The sequence below is a fragment of the Lampris incognitus genome, chromosome 6, assembly GCF_029633865.1.
Source record: "Lampris incognitus isolate fLamInc1 chromosome 6, fLamInc1.hap2, whole genome shotgun sequence".
NCBI classification, from domain to species: domain Eukaryota; kingdom Metazoa; phylum Chordata; class Actinopteri; order Lampriformes; family Lampridae; genus Lampris; species Lampris incognitus.
Window position 1 is genome coordinate 58,963,081 of NC_079216.1, and position 18,248 is coordinate 58,981,328.

General features: G+C 43.1%; 1 protein-coding gene across 1 annotated transcript in view; it reads right to left on the minus strand.

Moving 5' to 3' along the window:
• Positions 1 to 18,046, minus strand: part of ano5a (anoctamin 5a) — a 28,641-nt gene extending 10,595 nt beyond the window's left edge. Inside the window, exons 1-10 of the mRNA XM_056281394.1 lie at positions 17,783 to 18,046; positions 14,192 to 14,259; positions 3,752 to 3,859; positions 2,880 to 2,948; positions 1,735 to 2,019; positions 1,212 to 1,331; positions 904 to 1,019; positions 679 to 813; positions 436 to 541; positions 270 to 330 (exon numbers count right to left, since the gene is read on the minus strand). Coding sequence (XP_056137369.1) covers positions 270 to 330; positions 436 to 541; positions 679 to 813; positions 904 to 1,019; positions 1,212 to 1,331; positions 1,735 to 2,019; positions 2,880 to 2,948; positions 3,752 to 3,859; positions 14,192 to 14,259; positions 17,783 to 17,852 — 1,138 coding nt within the window. The 5' untranslated portion in view covers positions 17,853 to 18,046. The remainder of the gene's footprint in view (positions 1 to 269; positions 331 to 435; positions 542 to 678; positions 814 to 903; positions 1,020 to 1,211; positions 1,332 to 1,734; positions 2,020 to 2,879; positions 2,949 to 3,751; positions 3,860 to 14,191; positions 14,260 to 17,782) is intronic.
• Between the last annotated feature and the right edge of the window lie 202 nt (positions 18,047 to 18,248).

An 18,248-nucleotide genomic window follows, 5' to 3' on the forward strand; every position in this document is an offset into this window, starting at 1 on the left:
TTTAAATGCTGCAAATAAAATTGCATTTACAGGACAATAAGGTCCGAATACTAAAATTAATTGAGTTGAACTGTGTTTGAATAATGAATGAAAGGAACATAAAGGTTCACACGAGGACTTCTCACCCACCTTAGTTACTTTGGTATTTTGCTCCTAGGTGGATGACGCCTCAGAAAATGTGAATGAATCATTTCTTTTTTGATAACTGACAACATTTAGCAGATTCCACTAGGTGGTGCTCTGGTAAGCAACAAAACCTGTTGACTCACCCCAAATCCCCATAAATATGGCAAAGAACACCGTCCCCACGTTGTCAAACATGTGGGATTGCTGAAAGAGGAAGACAGTGAAGGATATTGAAAATTGTACTGACAATCATCTTATTAATGTCATGTGTTAAGATGAGAAATGGGGGAAAAAATGAAGATTTTCTACCCATGATGAGTGGCATGTCGAGTTGAGTTTCCAGTAAGCACATTTTTTGTCACATAATGGGCACATGACAATATTGCCTCCAATGTCCTCGCTGCATATCTCTTTACTGAAAGAAAAAAGAAAGAAAGAAATTTCATCAAAATATGAGTGAAACGATTTTGATATTGAAGGTATCGCTGCACATGATAACAAAGCTAAAATCGGTTTCAATGCGAGCCAACGCTATTTTACGGTGGGGCTTACCTCCACTCATTCTCATTGTAGGTGAGGAGTCCATAAACAAAACAGATGAGGCCTACCACTGCGGCGAAAAACAGCATCTCCGTGTAGAAACCCAGCCAAGCAAAATAAATACCGATCTTCTCTCCATAGTATTTCCTGTTTGAAACAGAAATCAAAGCAAATGTCCACTGCAAATGCTTCCGCAGTGCTTATTTCTAAGTGACTCATCTTGTCTTGGATTCTCACCTTATAAGGTTGAGGGGCTGTTCCTTGAAGAAGCATAAGAATCCGGCCCAGTACTTGTAAAGATTGTATCGCTCGCTTTCACAGTTTGGATCTCTTGACCTTTTCCAATATCTAGACTGCAAACAAAGAGGAGATGGCACTTGGTGTTCATGAGAGCAACCTGCATTAATTTTACAATGGGAATGATGCTCCTCATTATCATGCTATATAGAGGAATGTCTTAAAAAGGTTAGCCCTATCTGAAGGCATCAGCACACATTCTAGTATCAGAGGAGTTTCCCCCTAAATGTCTACTTGTAGGGTCATACATCGTGCAGAGGGAAGGCAGATGTGTAAGTCCCATTGTTGAGCAACCTCTTGATTCCCTTCTTGTCTTTATTCTCACAGCTGTCCTTGTAGTATGGACAGCGGGCCAGGATGTAGTAGACCTGAGCAGACAGGAAGAGAGGGAGACGTTACATCCTATTTGTCTACAGGCATAAACATTGTGCAAGTAAATAAAGTGAGCTTGGAATTAAAGGGTCCCTTTTGCCTCCAGAAGGTTTTTTTCTTTCTTTCCGTAGATATTGAGTACGTGGTGAAGCGTCTAAACCATTAAAGTTCAATCCCATGGAGAAAAAGCTAATATATAATTTTAAAATGATGTCTATTTGCCACTTTAAAATAAACAATGCAAATGTAACTTGAGTCATTTCTTTAGAATACCGTTTATTAACCTACACTGGATGAATAGCTACGTCAGTTTTGAGCAGAATGGCCGAATGTGGAACGTCATGATTCCATAAAGGTCATAAAGTTGGCAGGCTAAAATCAGGGTCAAGATGTCCTTACTATCCTGTTGCGTGTAGAGGGAGAGAAGAACGTCTCCTTGTCATCGATGAGGAAGAAGTCGGACTTGGTCTTGTTAAAGGGGGCGGTGAAGTAGTCTGGCTCTGGGTGCATGATGTGCTTGGGCAGACGGAAGGGCGTGGTGAGCCAGTTCATGGGTATCTCTTTGTTGTCTGGGATGTCATTGGCCTTGAAGGGAACTTTGATCTTCAGCACATCTGCATATGTGGCCAGCACCTCCCACGGAGCATGGATCTTAAGATAATAAGTCTTTCCATCATCCGACTCCTAATGGAAACAAGGAAAGGACATTTCTCAGAAATACTATGTATGCCATCGTTAGACGCTTATCTATCTATCTGTCTATCTATCTATCTACACAGAGAGAGAGAGAGAGAGAGAGAGAGAGAGAGAGAGAGAGAGAGAGAGAGAGAGAGAGAGAGAGAGAGAGAGAGATCCATCCATTCATATGCCTTATTCATTTTTCAGAGAGGAAATTCTCTCATTGCCCTCACATCCAGGTCAAGGCATTTTTATTTGTACAGCCCAATTATCACAAATTACAAATTTGCCTCAGGAGGCTTTACCAGCAACACAACATCCTGTCCTTAGGCCCTCGCATCAGATAAGGAACAACTCCCTAAAAAAAAACCTTTAACAGGGAGAAAAAAAAATAGGAAGAAACCTCGGGGAGAGCAACAGAGGAGGGATCTCTCTCCCAAGATGGACAGGCATGCAGTGGATGTTGTGTTTATACAATTTACAAACTAATTTACAAAAACAAGCCACTACACCACCCTGTAGCCCCAAACAATAAATCAATAATGATTCACTGAATAGTTCATGAAGGAGACTCTCATAATTAATTTCAATCAGAGTTACTATCCACAACCTGAAATGTTTCTATCTACAATATTGGTCGATTCCTATTGGCTCCTATTCTGACTCAACTTAGCATTCCTTATTGTTGAGTCATGAGTGTATTTTTGCACAGGTTCATTGTTATGACAGTGATGTGATTTGCTTTCCCCTTTGTGAAAAGAAAATCTTGCAAAACCAACTTGGACACAGATATCTTGTTGCAGACTAATGGGATAACATTTCCACCATTAGAAATAACCAGATCAAGAAGCTAAAAGGCTTCTTACCGATTTATCTTCCGTCTCCAGCTCCAGGCCCGCCCTCTCTAGGTTGGCCTCATACTCCCTTCTCCTCTCCTACACAGAGAAAACACAGCCAAAAGGACATGTATTTTTTCTTAATAAATGTGTCAGTGAGTAATATTTCATTCCCAACATGGCATACTTATTGTGTTGCCTTAGAATGACCCACACCAGGAAGGAAGCAGGCCTCCTGCCTGCTATGCGTTGTATCGTGTGGAAAGAGTGAGTGAAATTCCTGACCAGGCTCCATGTCCGGCTGTTGACTCACTGACAAGGCTGTTTCGGAAGATGACAGATCAGTGAGAACAGGCTAACCCAGCAGACGGGCCTTACAGCCGCGGAGGAGAAACAGCCAAGTGCGAAGGCTAACAGTCCAGTAACAAACACAGGTCCTTTCACCACTCCACAGCTAAGGACTTCACCAAACCCAAGAGGACATCTGGCCCCGCAAATACTCATCAGCTACTCAAATACAACGCGTTTACTTGACAGAGTAGGCTGATCCTGACATTGAAGAGACTTTATCAGAAAATCCTGTGAGAATTTTTTTTACACAAGCTAACAAGGTTTAATTTTAGAGGTGCCATTGTTTATGACATTCAAGCTACATATAAATAGGAAGTCGTAACTCACTAACCACTTAATTCAAGTAGAACTTGAAAAGCAGAAATAACTCAAATGTTTACTTCAGTATAATTTTGGGAGGGGCTGACTCATCTGTATGACTACCACAATACCTGAAAGCATGCAACAAAAACAAATGCTAGGTCAATTCATTTCAAAATAAATGCTTGGGGGGGGGTCAGTGAAAGGGGAAACTAATAAGACATATATGATTATCTATAAACCTTGTTTACCTGTTTCTTCTCGCCATCTTTATCATCAACATACGACAGGACAAAATCGACCCTGCGCAATCCATCCCGGAAGAACACGGAGTCTTTACTTTGCTGATGTTTGTCAATCTGCGAGGAGAAGAATGGAGCAGATATCACGACATGTACATTTGTCCAAAACACACACACACACACACACACACACACACACACACACACACACACACACACACACACACACACACACACACACACAAGCACACACAAATTCAAAGCAACGTGAACATTTCTTGGATGCGTTCACTACAACAGTCCAGGCAGCCGAAGCAAGTAAGCGGCTAATGGTAAAAACCCCATGCTGTTGATGAACAATACCCAGTTACACCTGTCAGTCATGGCAACACATCAGCCTTAACCATCTATTGGCATGAAAGGGGTTAACAGATTCACAAAAGTATGTCCACAGCAAACACAAATGGCATGCTAATGGTAGGATGTGGCTGCAGACTTTAACTGGTTTGTTGCATGGTTCTTGAACCGGGCAGGACGAGTCTAGTGTTCAAAAGGGGATCCAGAGTGTGCTGATAGAAAGCCCTAAGTATCTACAGAGTTACACAGTGTCCCGCGGTTACACTTGATTCAGCTGCATCTCTGACAGCAAAGGAGATTACTCAACACAAACACAGATTAGGTCTCTAGTATCAAGAGCAGAAGGCAGTAGAGCAAGGGTACGTAGCACAGACTACATCGGTTACAAAATAGGCAAGAACATATAACACAAAAAACCAGAGGAACAAAGCTATATGATTACACTTCACCTACACCCAAATCAGAGTCAGTTTTGTTCAGACTACAAGATTTCAGCCCAGCTTTGACACGATTTTGTCGTCGGTAACAAATTTTCAGCGTCGGGCCCGATTATGAACACTGGGAACGACCAATGGGTGTCTTTACCCCGTGTGGGGTGACCAGGTGTCCTGCTTTAGGCGGGACTGCACAGCATTTTTATCCCTTGTCCCACGTCTCACATATTGAGACGATGTCCCTCATTTTGATTGGCTCTAGCTTTCAAAAGTCAAACCACTGCAGGGCAGACCCTTTTCTAAACTCTGGCTTTCATCCAATGACTGTGGAGAAAGCAGGGAAGGCCTTCATCACAGGGCTGTGTGATGTCATTCAAACTGGGCACATGTGGGTCAAGTGCAGGTTAACCTGTCACCGTCTTTGCTGCCCCAGGCTACGCCCAACGGGGAAAATTGTGAGTCACCACAAAATCGCTGCAGATTTAGGCGGAATATGATGGGCAGTAACACCAAGAAAAGAAAATGAAGCTCCAATAAAGACTGAGAAACAACTTATGACAGGATGGACAGGATGTTGTGTTGCTGTAAAGCTGCCTGAGGCAAATTTGTAATTTATGATATTGGGCTATACAAATAAAATTGACTTGACTTGAAGCCGGTGCAAGACGAGTCCCAGAGTTTTTTTGTGAAATTTGCCCGTTATTTTTCAGTTTCACACGGACAGGAATATGACGTGAAGCGACACGGGACATGCGAGTCTCACAAGAAATGTCCGGCTCAAAAAGAGTTGTGCCGATCTATGGACTCGTTCCTACTGAAACCCAGAGATGACTGCCAGACAGGTAAGGTAACAGCAGCTGAAATACTAGTGTTTACCACACTGTTCAGCACTTCTGTTCACACAGGTCAGCAGTCTGTGGTAGTAAGCTCGCACCGGTCATTTTTCCAGACTTGGACATTGCATAAAAACGTTATGTGGTCATACAAAAGCAACGTCCATAGTTACAGATGTGCTTGCACCTGCCTCGGTGGAGACTTGTTTGTGAGAATTAAAAACACCAATGGTTCAAGTCCAAAGTGACAAAAAAACACACACGCCATTTTTTTCAGTGGCTTCCGATGCTGTTTGAAAAGCAAGATCCTTGACTTTTATGAGGATAGCAATGAGTCATCTGCTAACATACACCGCCAGATTATGAACAAGTTAAAAGAAAATGACCTGCGACTGGACATGGAAAAATATACTTGTGTCCTTCACATGCTAAAGGCCTAACCTGTAACCTGCATAGTGCATCGCTTTCTCTTTGCCGTGTTTACGTAGGTGCACCAGAGAGCACCCGGTCATCCTATTGGTCAACATCAAGGAACGCGTCGCAGGAGTTGTCAGACTAAGCGGGAAAACACAAAAAATTCTGACATGCTAGACTTTTTGCCGGGGTGTCGTAGGGAGTCCCAGATGCCACATCACTGTTTTTCGATTATGTCACACTACGTGGGGTTAGGATGACCAGATCCCAATTAACCAAACGCGGGACAAAGAGTATGTTTGTGTGGGACGATGTGGGACACTTTACCAATGCTTGGGGGTAGTCTAAAATGTTGATATAATGTCTTATCTAAATTAAAAAAGAAACGTTTCTATTCTGCCCCTTAGCTCGTAAAGCATCTCTATGCTTTGCCCTCTGGTTCATTCAGTAGCACACAGGCAGAATGACCAAACCAAGGCAATGTTCGTTTAGCAGTGGCAACTATACCCCTGCAGGCCTTTTTTTTTTGTTGAAAACTTTATTTTGCAGTTTTTTGGAACAGGTATACAAGATACATGAAAAAAAAAAAAAAAAACATGAGCCCCCCCCCCAAAAAAAAGGCTCAAGAAGAAAGGGAACAAAAGGGACTATGCGGGGACTTCTTATTCCAATTCCACATGAGAACTATGTTTTGGAAGACAATATAACAGTGTACACATATATCTGTGCAAATATTGTAGTCACAACCAGGTAAAAAAGTACATTCAATAAAGGGGAAAACCTTCAGTAAAGTCTATGAAAGGACTCCTGGTCAAACAAAGTTTTTGCGGGTTTTACATATCTTATATCAGAGCTTTTCTAAAGGTACAAAGGACAGCACCTCCCTTAACCACTGCAAAAATGATAGCGCTTTATTCAACTTCCAGTTAAAAAGAATAAGTCTGTGAGCTAGCAATGAAGCCTGCAAAGTTGTGACCTTACAACTTTGCAGGCAAATGCAGCCATCTTTAGCATACCACCCAGGGGGCTGTGTGAAAATCCGGGGTTATGGTCTATTTACAGATATGTGAGTATACATTAAATATATGTCCCCAGTAACTGTTGAGAGAGGGGCATGTCCAGAACATGTGTCCCACCGAGGCTGGGCTATGGCTGCACCTTGGACAGCCAGGGTCTGTGGTGGGAAAGATTCTGGCAAGCTTGTCCCCTGAGCAGTGAAGACGGTGAAGCACCTTAAATTGAATTAAACCATGTCCTATACACAATGAGGACATGTGTATACGAGTTAAGCTGTCCCGCCATGCCTCTTCAGAAAGCTCTACACCCAAATGTCTCTCCCATGCAATTTTTGATTTGTCCCAGGATATCTGTTTTAATCCAAGTATGAGTGTGTTGATTATAGAGACACGTTTTTTTTCCCCAAAGGGATCTAGCTCCAGAATAACACCTAACTGGCTCCTGGGTGGCAGGAAATGAGGGAAACACTTTCTTGGCAAAATTACGGATTCGGAGGTACCTAAAAAAACGGGATCTGGGTATGTTATGGTCTTTGGTAAGCGTTTCAAATGAGCTGAATGTTCCGTCTGTAAATAGGTCGCAGAAAAACACGAGTCCATTTCTACGCCAAAGTTGAAATGCGCTATCTAACACAGACGATGAGAAGAATTGATTATTTGCTACTGGAAAAAGCTCACTAGCATGCTTTCATCCAAAATGCCTCCCAAACTGTAGCCATATCCTCAGTGAAGCGTTAACCACTGGGTTTGTTATTTGTATGTTATGATTATGTGGTATTGGAGAGGTGAATATCGGTAAAGGATTGGATAAGAGTTCCATGTGAGACCAATCTGTACCCTGTTTATTCGTTTATTCTAATTCTAATCGTTCCAGATGAATGATGAAATTAACCTATCTAGTTGTTGAAAAGTTGTCTTAGGTATGAATATGGGAATCATTTGAAAAAGATAGAGAAATCTGGGTAACACTGTCATTTTAATGTGGCCCGCTAATGAAATTGGTAGCGTTGACCACTTTCTAAAATCTTGTTTTGTTCATTCTAATAGTGTTTTAAAGTTATGGTTATATAGCCTCCCCATTGTATGGGTGACTTTGATTCCTAAATATGTAAATACATTGTGTTCAAGTTTAAATGGAAAGCTAGAGTAGTCTCTATAAGTGTGCTTAATCGTAAAAAGCAAGCTATTCGAATAGTTTATCTTATAACCTGACAAGTGGCCAAAGTTATCCAGGGTAAGTAATAGTCTTGGTGTGGATTCTATTGGGTTGGATATATACAACAACAGGTCATCCGCATAAAGCGATACCTTATACAATTTACCGCCTCGGGAGATGGCGCGATTGCCAAATTGAACAGGTAAGGAGAAAGGCTGCAGCCCTGTCTGCAGCCCCTATGGACCAAAAAATAATCAGAAATAATATTATTCGTCCACACTGCATCTGTCGGTGAGCAATATAATATTTTAACCCATGCTAGGAATGATGAACCAGAGCCAAACCTTGGTAGAACAGCGAATAGATAGTGCCATTCGATGCGACCGAATGCCTTCTCAGCATCTAAAGAAATCATGACTTCAGTCTGTTCTGCGTACAGTACATTAAATAGGCGGTGCGTGTTGTAGAATGACTGCCTCCCTGCGGGCCTTTTTGACGTTTCCTCGAGGGAGGACCATGACAGTCAAAAAATATAGGTTAAATGTTGGAGGGGAAAAAGCGGAGGCACTTCAGCATCCCGATGAGTAGCTGGTTAAGCTATGCTACGTTATCATTCCATAGCACTAGCCGCAACAGCGTCCACAATCGGTTTTTCCTTTTTTGTTTCAGAACATAAGACTATCAGCATCACGTATGCCGTTTCTGTAGCCATGATTGACAATTTCTTGACCCTCTTCTCCGACGACCTATGAACTTACGCAAGATCATGAAAGGCAGCGGAAGATGATTGGCCGGGGTCATATTTGCAGTGTTGCCAGTCTCCCTGCCAAGACGCGGCAAGAATTTATGGCACTATGATTGCCTAATCTGAGATGGTGACCATCGTGAAAGACAAAAATATCATGTAGTCTGATCCCAGCTGTAGGCTAGAAACCATGGTAGTGTTGCATAAAAAGGTACATGTATGCATTTGAAATGGCAAAAACAAATTAATAAACATACAAACGTGTTTAAAGGGGCGCTACACGATAGGTGATACAATATTATTCTTCCTGTTACTTGAATCCACAGCTTCCTTTTAATGCAACCAATCGATCAAGAAAATAGTAGTGCTGGGCCATAGGGAAAATATCATTATCACAATAGTCACAGGGACTTTTACACAATATCAATACATATCACGATATCTGCTTACATATGCAAAACCCCCATATTTAAGGATATGACGGGTTCATAACAACTGTTTGGTAATATAAAGTATAATATCAAACAAAAACTGGTTCCCAAATATTCAAATTTCACCCCGATATAGTATCATTGAAAGACACTAAACATTAATATGGAACTGTTGCCCAGCCCACAAGAGAATGTGCATCCTTGATTGATTGACTGATTGTAGGAAGGAAACTGTGGATTCAAGTTATAGAAAAAAGAACATAGTCCGCGGTGGTGTAGCGATCTAAGCATTGGCTTTATGTCGATGCAGTTGCCCACTGGGGACTGGGGTTCGCGCCCCGGTCTCGTCAGATCCGACTATGGCCAGACTCGATGAAGCAGCAATCATTGGCAACGCTGTCTTCGGGAGGGGGGCGGAGTCGGCTTGTGTTCGTCACATGAATGCGTCTCTGTGTGTGTCAGAAAAAACAGTGGTTCGGCCTGGAGTCGCCTTGTCACGAAAGTGGGGAGGCGGTCTCCTTCGAGACTGCCGGCCGGAGAGATGCAGTTGGCGAACGCATGCAGTACAAGGGTGGGTGTTTGAATTAAAACAGGGATCGATTGGCCACTAAATTGGGGGAAAAAAGGGAAAAATCAGAAATAAATTTATAAAAAGAAAAAAGAACATTAGGTATAAACACAATATCTTCTTCACAGCATGGGGATCAAGCAGCTATATTCAGCTCATCCCTCCAACCTGTGCTTCTGTTCATCTAAGCTTATCTGGAATCGGTGGTTGATTTTCAACCTGTATTTTAGGTAGGGCTTTCACGCATTAGCAGCCACACAGATCAATTGCTTGTGCGACAGCCAGCCCATGCTGCTCTTGCAGTTGTTGTTCTCTACAGTGGTCAAAGAGTCTTTAACGGGAAACGCTGCAAAGGGATGCTTTAATACAGAGAAGAAAGACACGAGTGCTTGCTGTCATTGCTACAGCCGTTTAAAAAGCTATAAATAACTGCCGGGCCATGTACCCAGAATGTCTTGGTTCAGCAACTGTGTTCACAGTACTGTGCTCACACAATAAGCACAGCACAGACTGCAGACTCAAACACACCACTATGTCTAGGCTAACTGCACTGTAGTTTTCATGAACAGAGTTCGTCCCATCATTAAGTGCAATGATGTGGGGAAAGAGAGGAAAAGGAGAGCACTTTACCTCCATGGCTCACGCCCTCTATGACTGTGCAGCATCAACGGAAAGGCTGACTGGCCGATATGAGCAATATTGCCTCTCCAGGGAGTATGGTTCGGGCCTCAACACATTCCTTGTCTTATTAACGCTCTCTTCCCTGATCTCCTGGCCATAAGGGGCTCCATCCAGTCCACTCGCCTCCCAAGACAAGCCCCCCCACCCGCTCAGGGGGAGAGAGAGAGAGAGAGTGGAATGGGAAAGAGGGAGGGAGAGAAAGGAGGCTCCTAGAGATGACATCATCATGCTTGCAGCAAAAGCCCCTGCCAGTAGCCGGCTAATGTAATAGGACCTCAGCATCACACCAGAGGAGGTGACGTCACAAAACCAACGCAGAGCCAAGACAGAAAGCCGGGGGGGGGGGGGGTTGTTCATGTTTGCTATAGAGTTAGATGTGAATAAAACTACTGCTGAGAAGTGACTGCAATACATTCTGAAACCTGGCCTCACTCTGTAAAAAAGGAAAATCTACAGAGGCCTTTCCAAAGGTCATCAGTATGGCTACTTGTCCTTTGAAAACAATCAATTAAGCCACTTTAAGAAAGCAACCCCCACACAGAAAGAGCAAAGAGAGGCGGCATTGGGAACGGATAGACGCGAGTTGTTTCAACCTATCTAGCGAAAATCAATAATAATAATAATAATATTAACAAAAAGCCTGATCTCATAAAGAAACTATCCCTCCATTCTCTGTAGTTTTACATTATCAGCACCCCCGGGCCTCCAATGGCGAAATGAGGGGGGCCTCAAATGTGTCCACATTTTCAACCTCACACAGCCTTCTAATCTCGAACCGTGCCTCGTCTCTAACCGCAGGGTCTGAATCACCTCCCAGAGCAGATTAAACATTGTTGAACATGGCAGGGTGGGTGCTTTCGTTTGACTGGGACATCGCTACAGTAGCTCTCTAATTTGCTTTAATTACAGATTCCCTATATGGAGTCAGTCCTTACATCTACTGGAAACTGCCCCTCCTCAGCTACGCTAGTGGAGGCCGCAGAGCGCTATACATCTACCAGCTAACCCCTAACTGCTGGGTGTGTCGACCCAGTTCTCTGATCTGAATTTAAGGGGGGGGGGGGGATACGTGTAGAACATAAATATAGGTTTGAGTAGCCTACTACTTTCAGGGAACATGTTTCTCTTTAAGGATTATTTTGTAAGGTACAAGGTTGTCATTTGACGTTTTGACCTGGATATGCAATAACCCTTTTCACGAGCACATCGCCGTTCTTTACAAAATCACTTTATCAAGCGGCTTTTTTTTGGGCTTCCTCACTGAATGACTGCTGCGAATATCAAAAGGCACTGAATTATCAAATCCCAAAAGAGAGAAGTTTACGGCTGTCTCAACGGGGCAAAATTAGAATATGCAAATAATTAGCAAAAAAAAGTCTCAGTTACTCTAGTAATCATATGCAGGTTAAATCATTAGCTTTATTTACGGCAGCCAGAGTACAAGATATTTTTTGTTTTGTTTTGTGTATTTGTTTGTATATATGTAAGATGCTGTTTGGTGAGATGATTAGACTCCTCGTTTATAATGATGAGCAATCTACTAAAGGAAGATAAACAGTGGAGATTCAAGGAAAGAAGCCTGCTTAGTTAGTCACAATAAAGTTCAACGCTGTCATCAGCATAGGGCAGGTTCACGATTGCAGTGCACACTGTATACAGAAAAAGTACAAATGCAGACATGTACACACAAACACACACATGAAAATGCTCACACACAGAGTAATACAGATATACGCCACAATAAAGTACATACTCTGACTACTATAGAACAGAATATGGCCGCATGTGTGCCCGTGCATTTTCTAATTATGTTTTTGCACCTGCAGATGTGTTTGTTCTCTTCACTGATGCATACCAGAATCACCGGTGAGAACAAAGTAGGGGCAAGGGACGTTTCCATTTTCAACGAATTACGAGGCATCCATACCTCATGCCAGGATGCTTCCATTACTGAGTCTTTTTTCAAAAACATGCTTTTCAGAAGCCACAGATCTCCTTCTGCCAGCATCCAACATCATCTGACATCTGTCTATGTCAAATCTAACTTAACTAATACTTATAAAGAAAGTCCACATCAAACAAGCATTTTTCATATAAGCATTTAGGGCTGGCTGGCAGGCAGGCATTAAATATGAAGTAGCATCACAACAAAAGCCCTTTTTACTGTGCCATACCCTGGAGCGAAACTTCAGGAACAGTGCCCGCTTTCTCCAAAGCTGCAGAGGAACCAAGTAGACAGTGAGGGAAGGCCTACCAACACAATAATGGCAACAACCTCACATTGCAAAAACTCTATTGTCAACCTCACGCATGATCTGTGAGGGCAAAAGCAACAATATAAACATGACACAAACAAGATGGACCGATTACAATGTCTTAACACTCCAAACCTTGTTTGGATGCATGTTTACGGATGAAAGCATAATTGAAAACTGCACTCATAACCAAAGCATGGTAAAAGTAAGAACTTGCCAGGCTAGTTTGGGCAAATCTGATCTTACAATGAAGACCAGCAACATGGTTAGCTCAGCCAAGGGCTTCATGATGTGAAAGACAGTGTGAGATGACACAAATACACAGACATTGAGCGTGCATCTGTGCCCCTGCTGGGTATCTTACCCCGGTCAGAGTACTGATGCAATCTAGGTTTTGGGGTTCAGTCTGTGGGCTGTCACTGTGCTCAGAAGGGGCCAGGGTAGCCAGGGAAGCCAGGCTGATGTTGAGCGACTCACAGGACTCAACACATATGCCAGTGGCAAAGGGTGACTTTAGTATGTTGCAGGAGGGGCAGAGAAGAGGGGAAGGTTAGGTTTATTTCTGAATCTTTCCCTCTAAACAGTATGGGCTAAGGCAGTCTATGGAGCCTACATGTACAGACCAGTATAATGAAATGAATTAGATTGGTACAAACTCGTTAAGACCATTAAAAATGAGTTAAAACTTAGGCCCACAAACCCGAGTCACAAGCCAGGACCACTTGCCATATCCTAAATGTTGACTAAGGGTGGGTTAAAAGTGACTGTACATCCAATGAGATAACCAATGTTGCTATGGGAATGGAGCGAATTAAGGAAGGAAGACATCTCATGGCGTATCAACAGGATATTCCCTGAGGACCCAAATTCCTGTTTCAGCATTTACAAAGAGTAAGCTTGTGATGATGGGGGGAAAACGGATAAACAGCAATGGTAAGTCAATAGTAGAGAGTTAAAAACGTAAAGCTGGAGACCATAGGTTTACTTCTTATTCAAACTAGTGCAGTTCCTGTTCAGCTATATTACCCCCTCCAACCACAATGTCGGTTGCAACAACAGAGTGGTGCTGTTCATCCAGTCACCACAGGAAGAACGTCTCTGTCTGTCTGTCTGTATGTATGTATGCCTGTCCTTCGATTTTCTAGACATCCGCTCATCCAAACATCTTTACACTCAACACCGCACTTCCTTGAGTCCTCAGCAATACACCCGCCAAGTGTGAAGTCGATTGGATGTACGGTTGTTGAAAAAATGAAAGGAGGTACATACATACATACATATAGATATTCCTTCTATTTTAGTTAGATAGCTATGACCGGGCTATATAATTTTAATAATTCCAAGAATATGCAAATTATTTGGGTGCTCACTTCAGCCAAGTTATTATAGGAAAAACAAACAACTGACTACAAAGATTTTGCATCTCGTGAAACATTATCCAGAACAGTCGCCCAACTAATGATATAAGTGCCTGTCAAAAAGACGTATTTACTGCTTTAAGGCATATCTGTCTGATGTACTGTGTGAGTAAAATAACATTTGGTGATATTGTAGTTTACCCCTGATTGACCCTGCTGGGAGGATCCTTGGTCATATGTGGGATGGTGGTGGTAGCCATTACTCTCATCTGCAAAACAATAAGAAATATAATGAGCGGACACGTCCAGCAAAAACAAAGGCACACATTTCAATAGCAAGTGTAAAGTTTTATTCGATTAGGTGAGCAAGACATGAGAGGTGAAATTACCTCCATTAGTCATTGTGGTATCATTTGTTTATACCAATGAAACAACTATAACAGCAAACCATCAGACAGAGGAAGGGTAACTCAGTTAAAGAAAATGAGCAGCTGCATGGCCTCTGAGGTAATAAAAAGCGCTGACAGACGGCCAATGTTGTGGTCTATATCTGTCCCGAATTTTGGGGCCGTGGCACCTCTACAGGCCAAACAGTTTGATTTGATGACTTCATCACTACAAAAGAATAACAAGAATCATGAAGCAAAGACAATACTGGTGCTAAAGAGGAAGAAAAAAAAAGATAGAGAGCATGGTGAAGAGAAAAGGTCAGGGCCGCATGTGTGATGAAATACCTTGGAAAAGGATGTACTTTTCCAGACTTGAGGTGGCAAAGTGAGAGGGCACAAGCTAAGTTTTGCTTTTTCTGTTATACTGCATAGCCTCCAGACCGAAATGATTACAATATTTGAAGCACATTCTGAGAAAGAGGCGGTAAGATTTATGCAAACAAATGACTGGGCAGATGGAAAAGCAGGGAGGACTTTTGTATGGTTTCATGATCATACCAAAATTATACAGTAAAAGTAAGCTTTAAATCACCGAGCTTGTGCTTCTGAACTGAAAGTAACAGCCCTAAATGATGGCCTGTCTTAGGCTATATTTAGTATAGACAGAACACAGAATACTGTACGTGTTTGGACCTCTGACCTTGCAGAAACAACAGTTTGAAGCATGTAACAATGTTATCTCTCACTGTTTCCTTTACATTCATAGACTTACCTAAGTAGAGTACAAATTGTTATTCAAACCAGCATAAACCGCTTGCATGACTGGACTATGTGGCGCCACATTTGTCCTATTTGACTGAACTCTTGAAAATTTCTGTACAAAGAGACTACTTTTGAAAGATTTTTTTCCAAAACAATCCGCACAAAAATTGTATGACTGAATCTTCTGCATACCCTTGGAGCAAAACATATTAAATTTCGAGGTAGAGAGGGATCTGTAAGGAGAGACTGTGTTTCACCAGAAAACAATATCTTTCAAGAATAACGTGCACGCTGATTGCTAGATTCAGACTCATGGTTAAACATACACAGCTAGCCTTACTGGACTATTTCCAAAGTCTGAAGCATTGACCAACATAAAACGTCAGACATTTCTGTTGTAATTATATGTGGTAAAGGATGCAGCAATGGCTGAAAGGCAGGGTAGATACTGGCATTGATCTATGAGTCAATAGAGTGGCTATTGTTATATGTTCCTGATCAGTTATGTTAGCCGTTCACAGAGCCACATGTTAACACTGTTGGATGCAGTTATGAGGTGCTTGAGCTGCTGTTACACCAAGAGTCCCTTATGCCGCAGTGTCCTTTACAGACAAACCTTTGTTCAACTGGGAGCAGCTGATCACAGCTGAAATTCAACAAGGACAGTTCTGTATTTTTTTGCTATGCAACCCAGCAGATTAAGAACAGGAAACACAGGAACAACGATTTCCACATTTAGAAACATTTAAAGGAGTGTTATTATAGCCCACAGCTTAGCTATACATATAAACCAACACCATTTCAGTAGCAAGACCTTTAATACTTCTAGAACGGAAATGGTATTGTTTAAAAAGAGCTATATGCAGGTGTTTCTGTTAATCTAGGATATGGGGATGGGATTTTTTTTTGGAGAACATTAGTGCATCCATTCTCAACAGTTTAATCTTCATATTCTCCAACTCACAACGATGTGATCAATTGATTGATGTGCATAGAAGTTCACTAGTCCCATTTCAAACAACATTTAAGCCAGCATGTTATTAAATGTGTTTTCCTGTAACAGGAATTAGTAGATGGACACCATTGAATACTCCAAAGCAACAAACTGTTGACTTTTTGCAAGGGTGTGGGTGCTGGTACGTGCAAGAAACACCTGAAACTGGCATCAGCATGCTACTTCACGTTTATCGGGACTGTAACGACGTATCTCTTGGATGAATTTACACTTGCTTTCGGATGTTTGAATATACTGTCCTGATACACGTGAAGTAGCATATTGAAGTTACACACCATTGTGTCTGGATAGACTTTAATGATGCATCTCTTGGATGAATTTACATTACCTTTTGGATGTTGTTTAAATATAAAGTCTATGCAGACACAACTGGCCAGCCCACAACTACAGCTGTGTGTAACTTGGTTTGTTCCACAATAAAACACACGTCCAGTTTGCATGTGGGTGGAAATGTTAACACCAAATATGAAAGCTTGTGAACTCGACCATCCAACATCATGTTTTCACTTCCATTGTCCTTGTAGGCTTTGTCCCATAAAAACAAGCGTGAAAGGCTATCGGTGTTAATTCACGTTAGGTTTGATTGTGCTGCGTTGGAGACACGTTTGATCCAACCTCGCCCCACCATCTCCATGAACATAAACCACCAAGGTAACAGTCACCCTGGTTACGATCCTTTCTACATGGGTCAAGCTCGTTTTCCCTATTCTTTCAATGAAACCGTGCAACGTCTAACTTCTGATTGCCAAAGGGCACCGGAAAAGGGGGGTTTATAAGGGATTTAGGCGCTCCCTCAGACGCAGGCGCGGATCTACGGGGTGGCAAGGGGTGGCAGCTGCAACCTCTGGGACACACTCTTGCCACCCCATTTATAAATCAGATAATATGTTTTTAAAGTATATTTTACGCGCATGCATGGCGAAGGTCAATGAGACCCGCACCAAGCTCATCTCAAACAGAAATCGCCGATTTAGAATGCCCCCCCTGCCCCCCCTCACAGGCGCGGATCTACGGGGTGGCAGCTGCCACCCCAGGAAAAGAATCTCTAGATCCGCCACTGCTCAGACGACACCTCGGATGGCTGAAACCGCTCTCCTTTCCCGGGGAGTTTGGTCTGAAGACTTGGCCGCTGCCCTCCGGAGGAGTCCCACTAGCAGGCTTCGGTGCCTGTGGAGAAATGACTGCGTGTTTCCACTCGGCAGGCCAGCGGTCAGGGCCTCGCGTCGCCCAGCACGTGACCGAGCTCAGCCTCTGGCGTTGCCGTGAGGAGATGACAGAAATAACGGGCTGGCCGAGGTGTGAGAGGCAACACGTCTCGAAACGCCACGTAAGAATAACGAGGAAGGCGGCACAAGTGATTTGGCTCTAACGCGCCGCCGTAAAGTCGCTTTTATTCAACCGATATCACGGGGGGTTCGTCAGCACGCGTGCCGCCTCATTAGGCCCAAGACATTGCTTTAAGTGGTTCTCATTAGCCACACGCATAATATGTGGCAACCTATATATAGCCTTCGCCAGTCTCTAAAGTCCAGCAAGTTTAACGTCGTGTTTTAATTGAAGCCACTCTTCTTTTTTTTTTTTTGGTTATAAGATGGAAAACATTAGGTGTGTTAAAAAGTAACTCACCGGTGAAAGATCCCGTCGGGCTCATTTCAATTAAACTCTCCCCGCCGGTCCTTCCCGTTATTCGGTTCATCTTGCGGTCCTACCGGTGGACCGAAATAGCACAGGGACGGTCGGGGGTCTCCCGAAACAGGACACTTCTGCCCAAGACCACCCGCGCCCGCAGCTCCAACGAACCCGCTCTCCTTCGCAGAGGGTCCCTCTGCTGTGAAACGAAGCGCTTGAGAGGAGCCCGACTCGCTCCGCCGATCTCAGCACCCACCACCCGCCGACCTCATCGTCGCTGAATGGGGGGTTGACGTCACCAAAGGGGGAGTGGCTCAGTGCCCCGCTGCGCGGTGGCGCTCGTGGGTGGGGCGGCGGCGGCGGGTTAAATAAAATGTGGCACCGAAATCCACGTTACACTATCGCGAGGTAATCTTGGGGGGGGGGTCGGGCTGACTTTAAAACAATAATATTGTAACGTGCA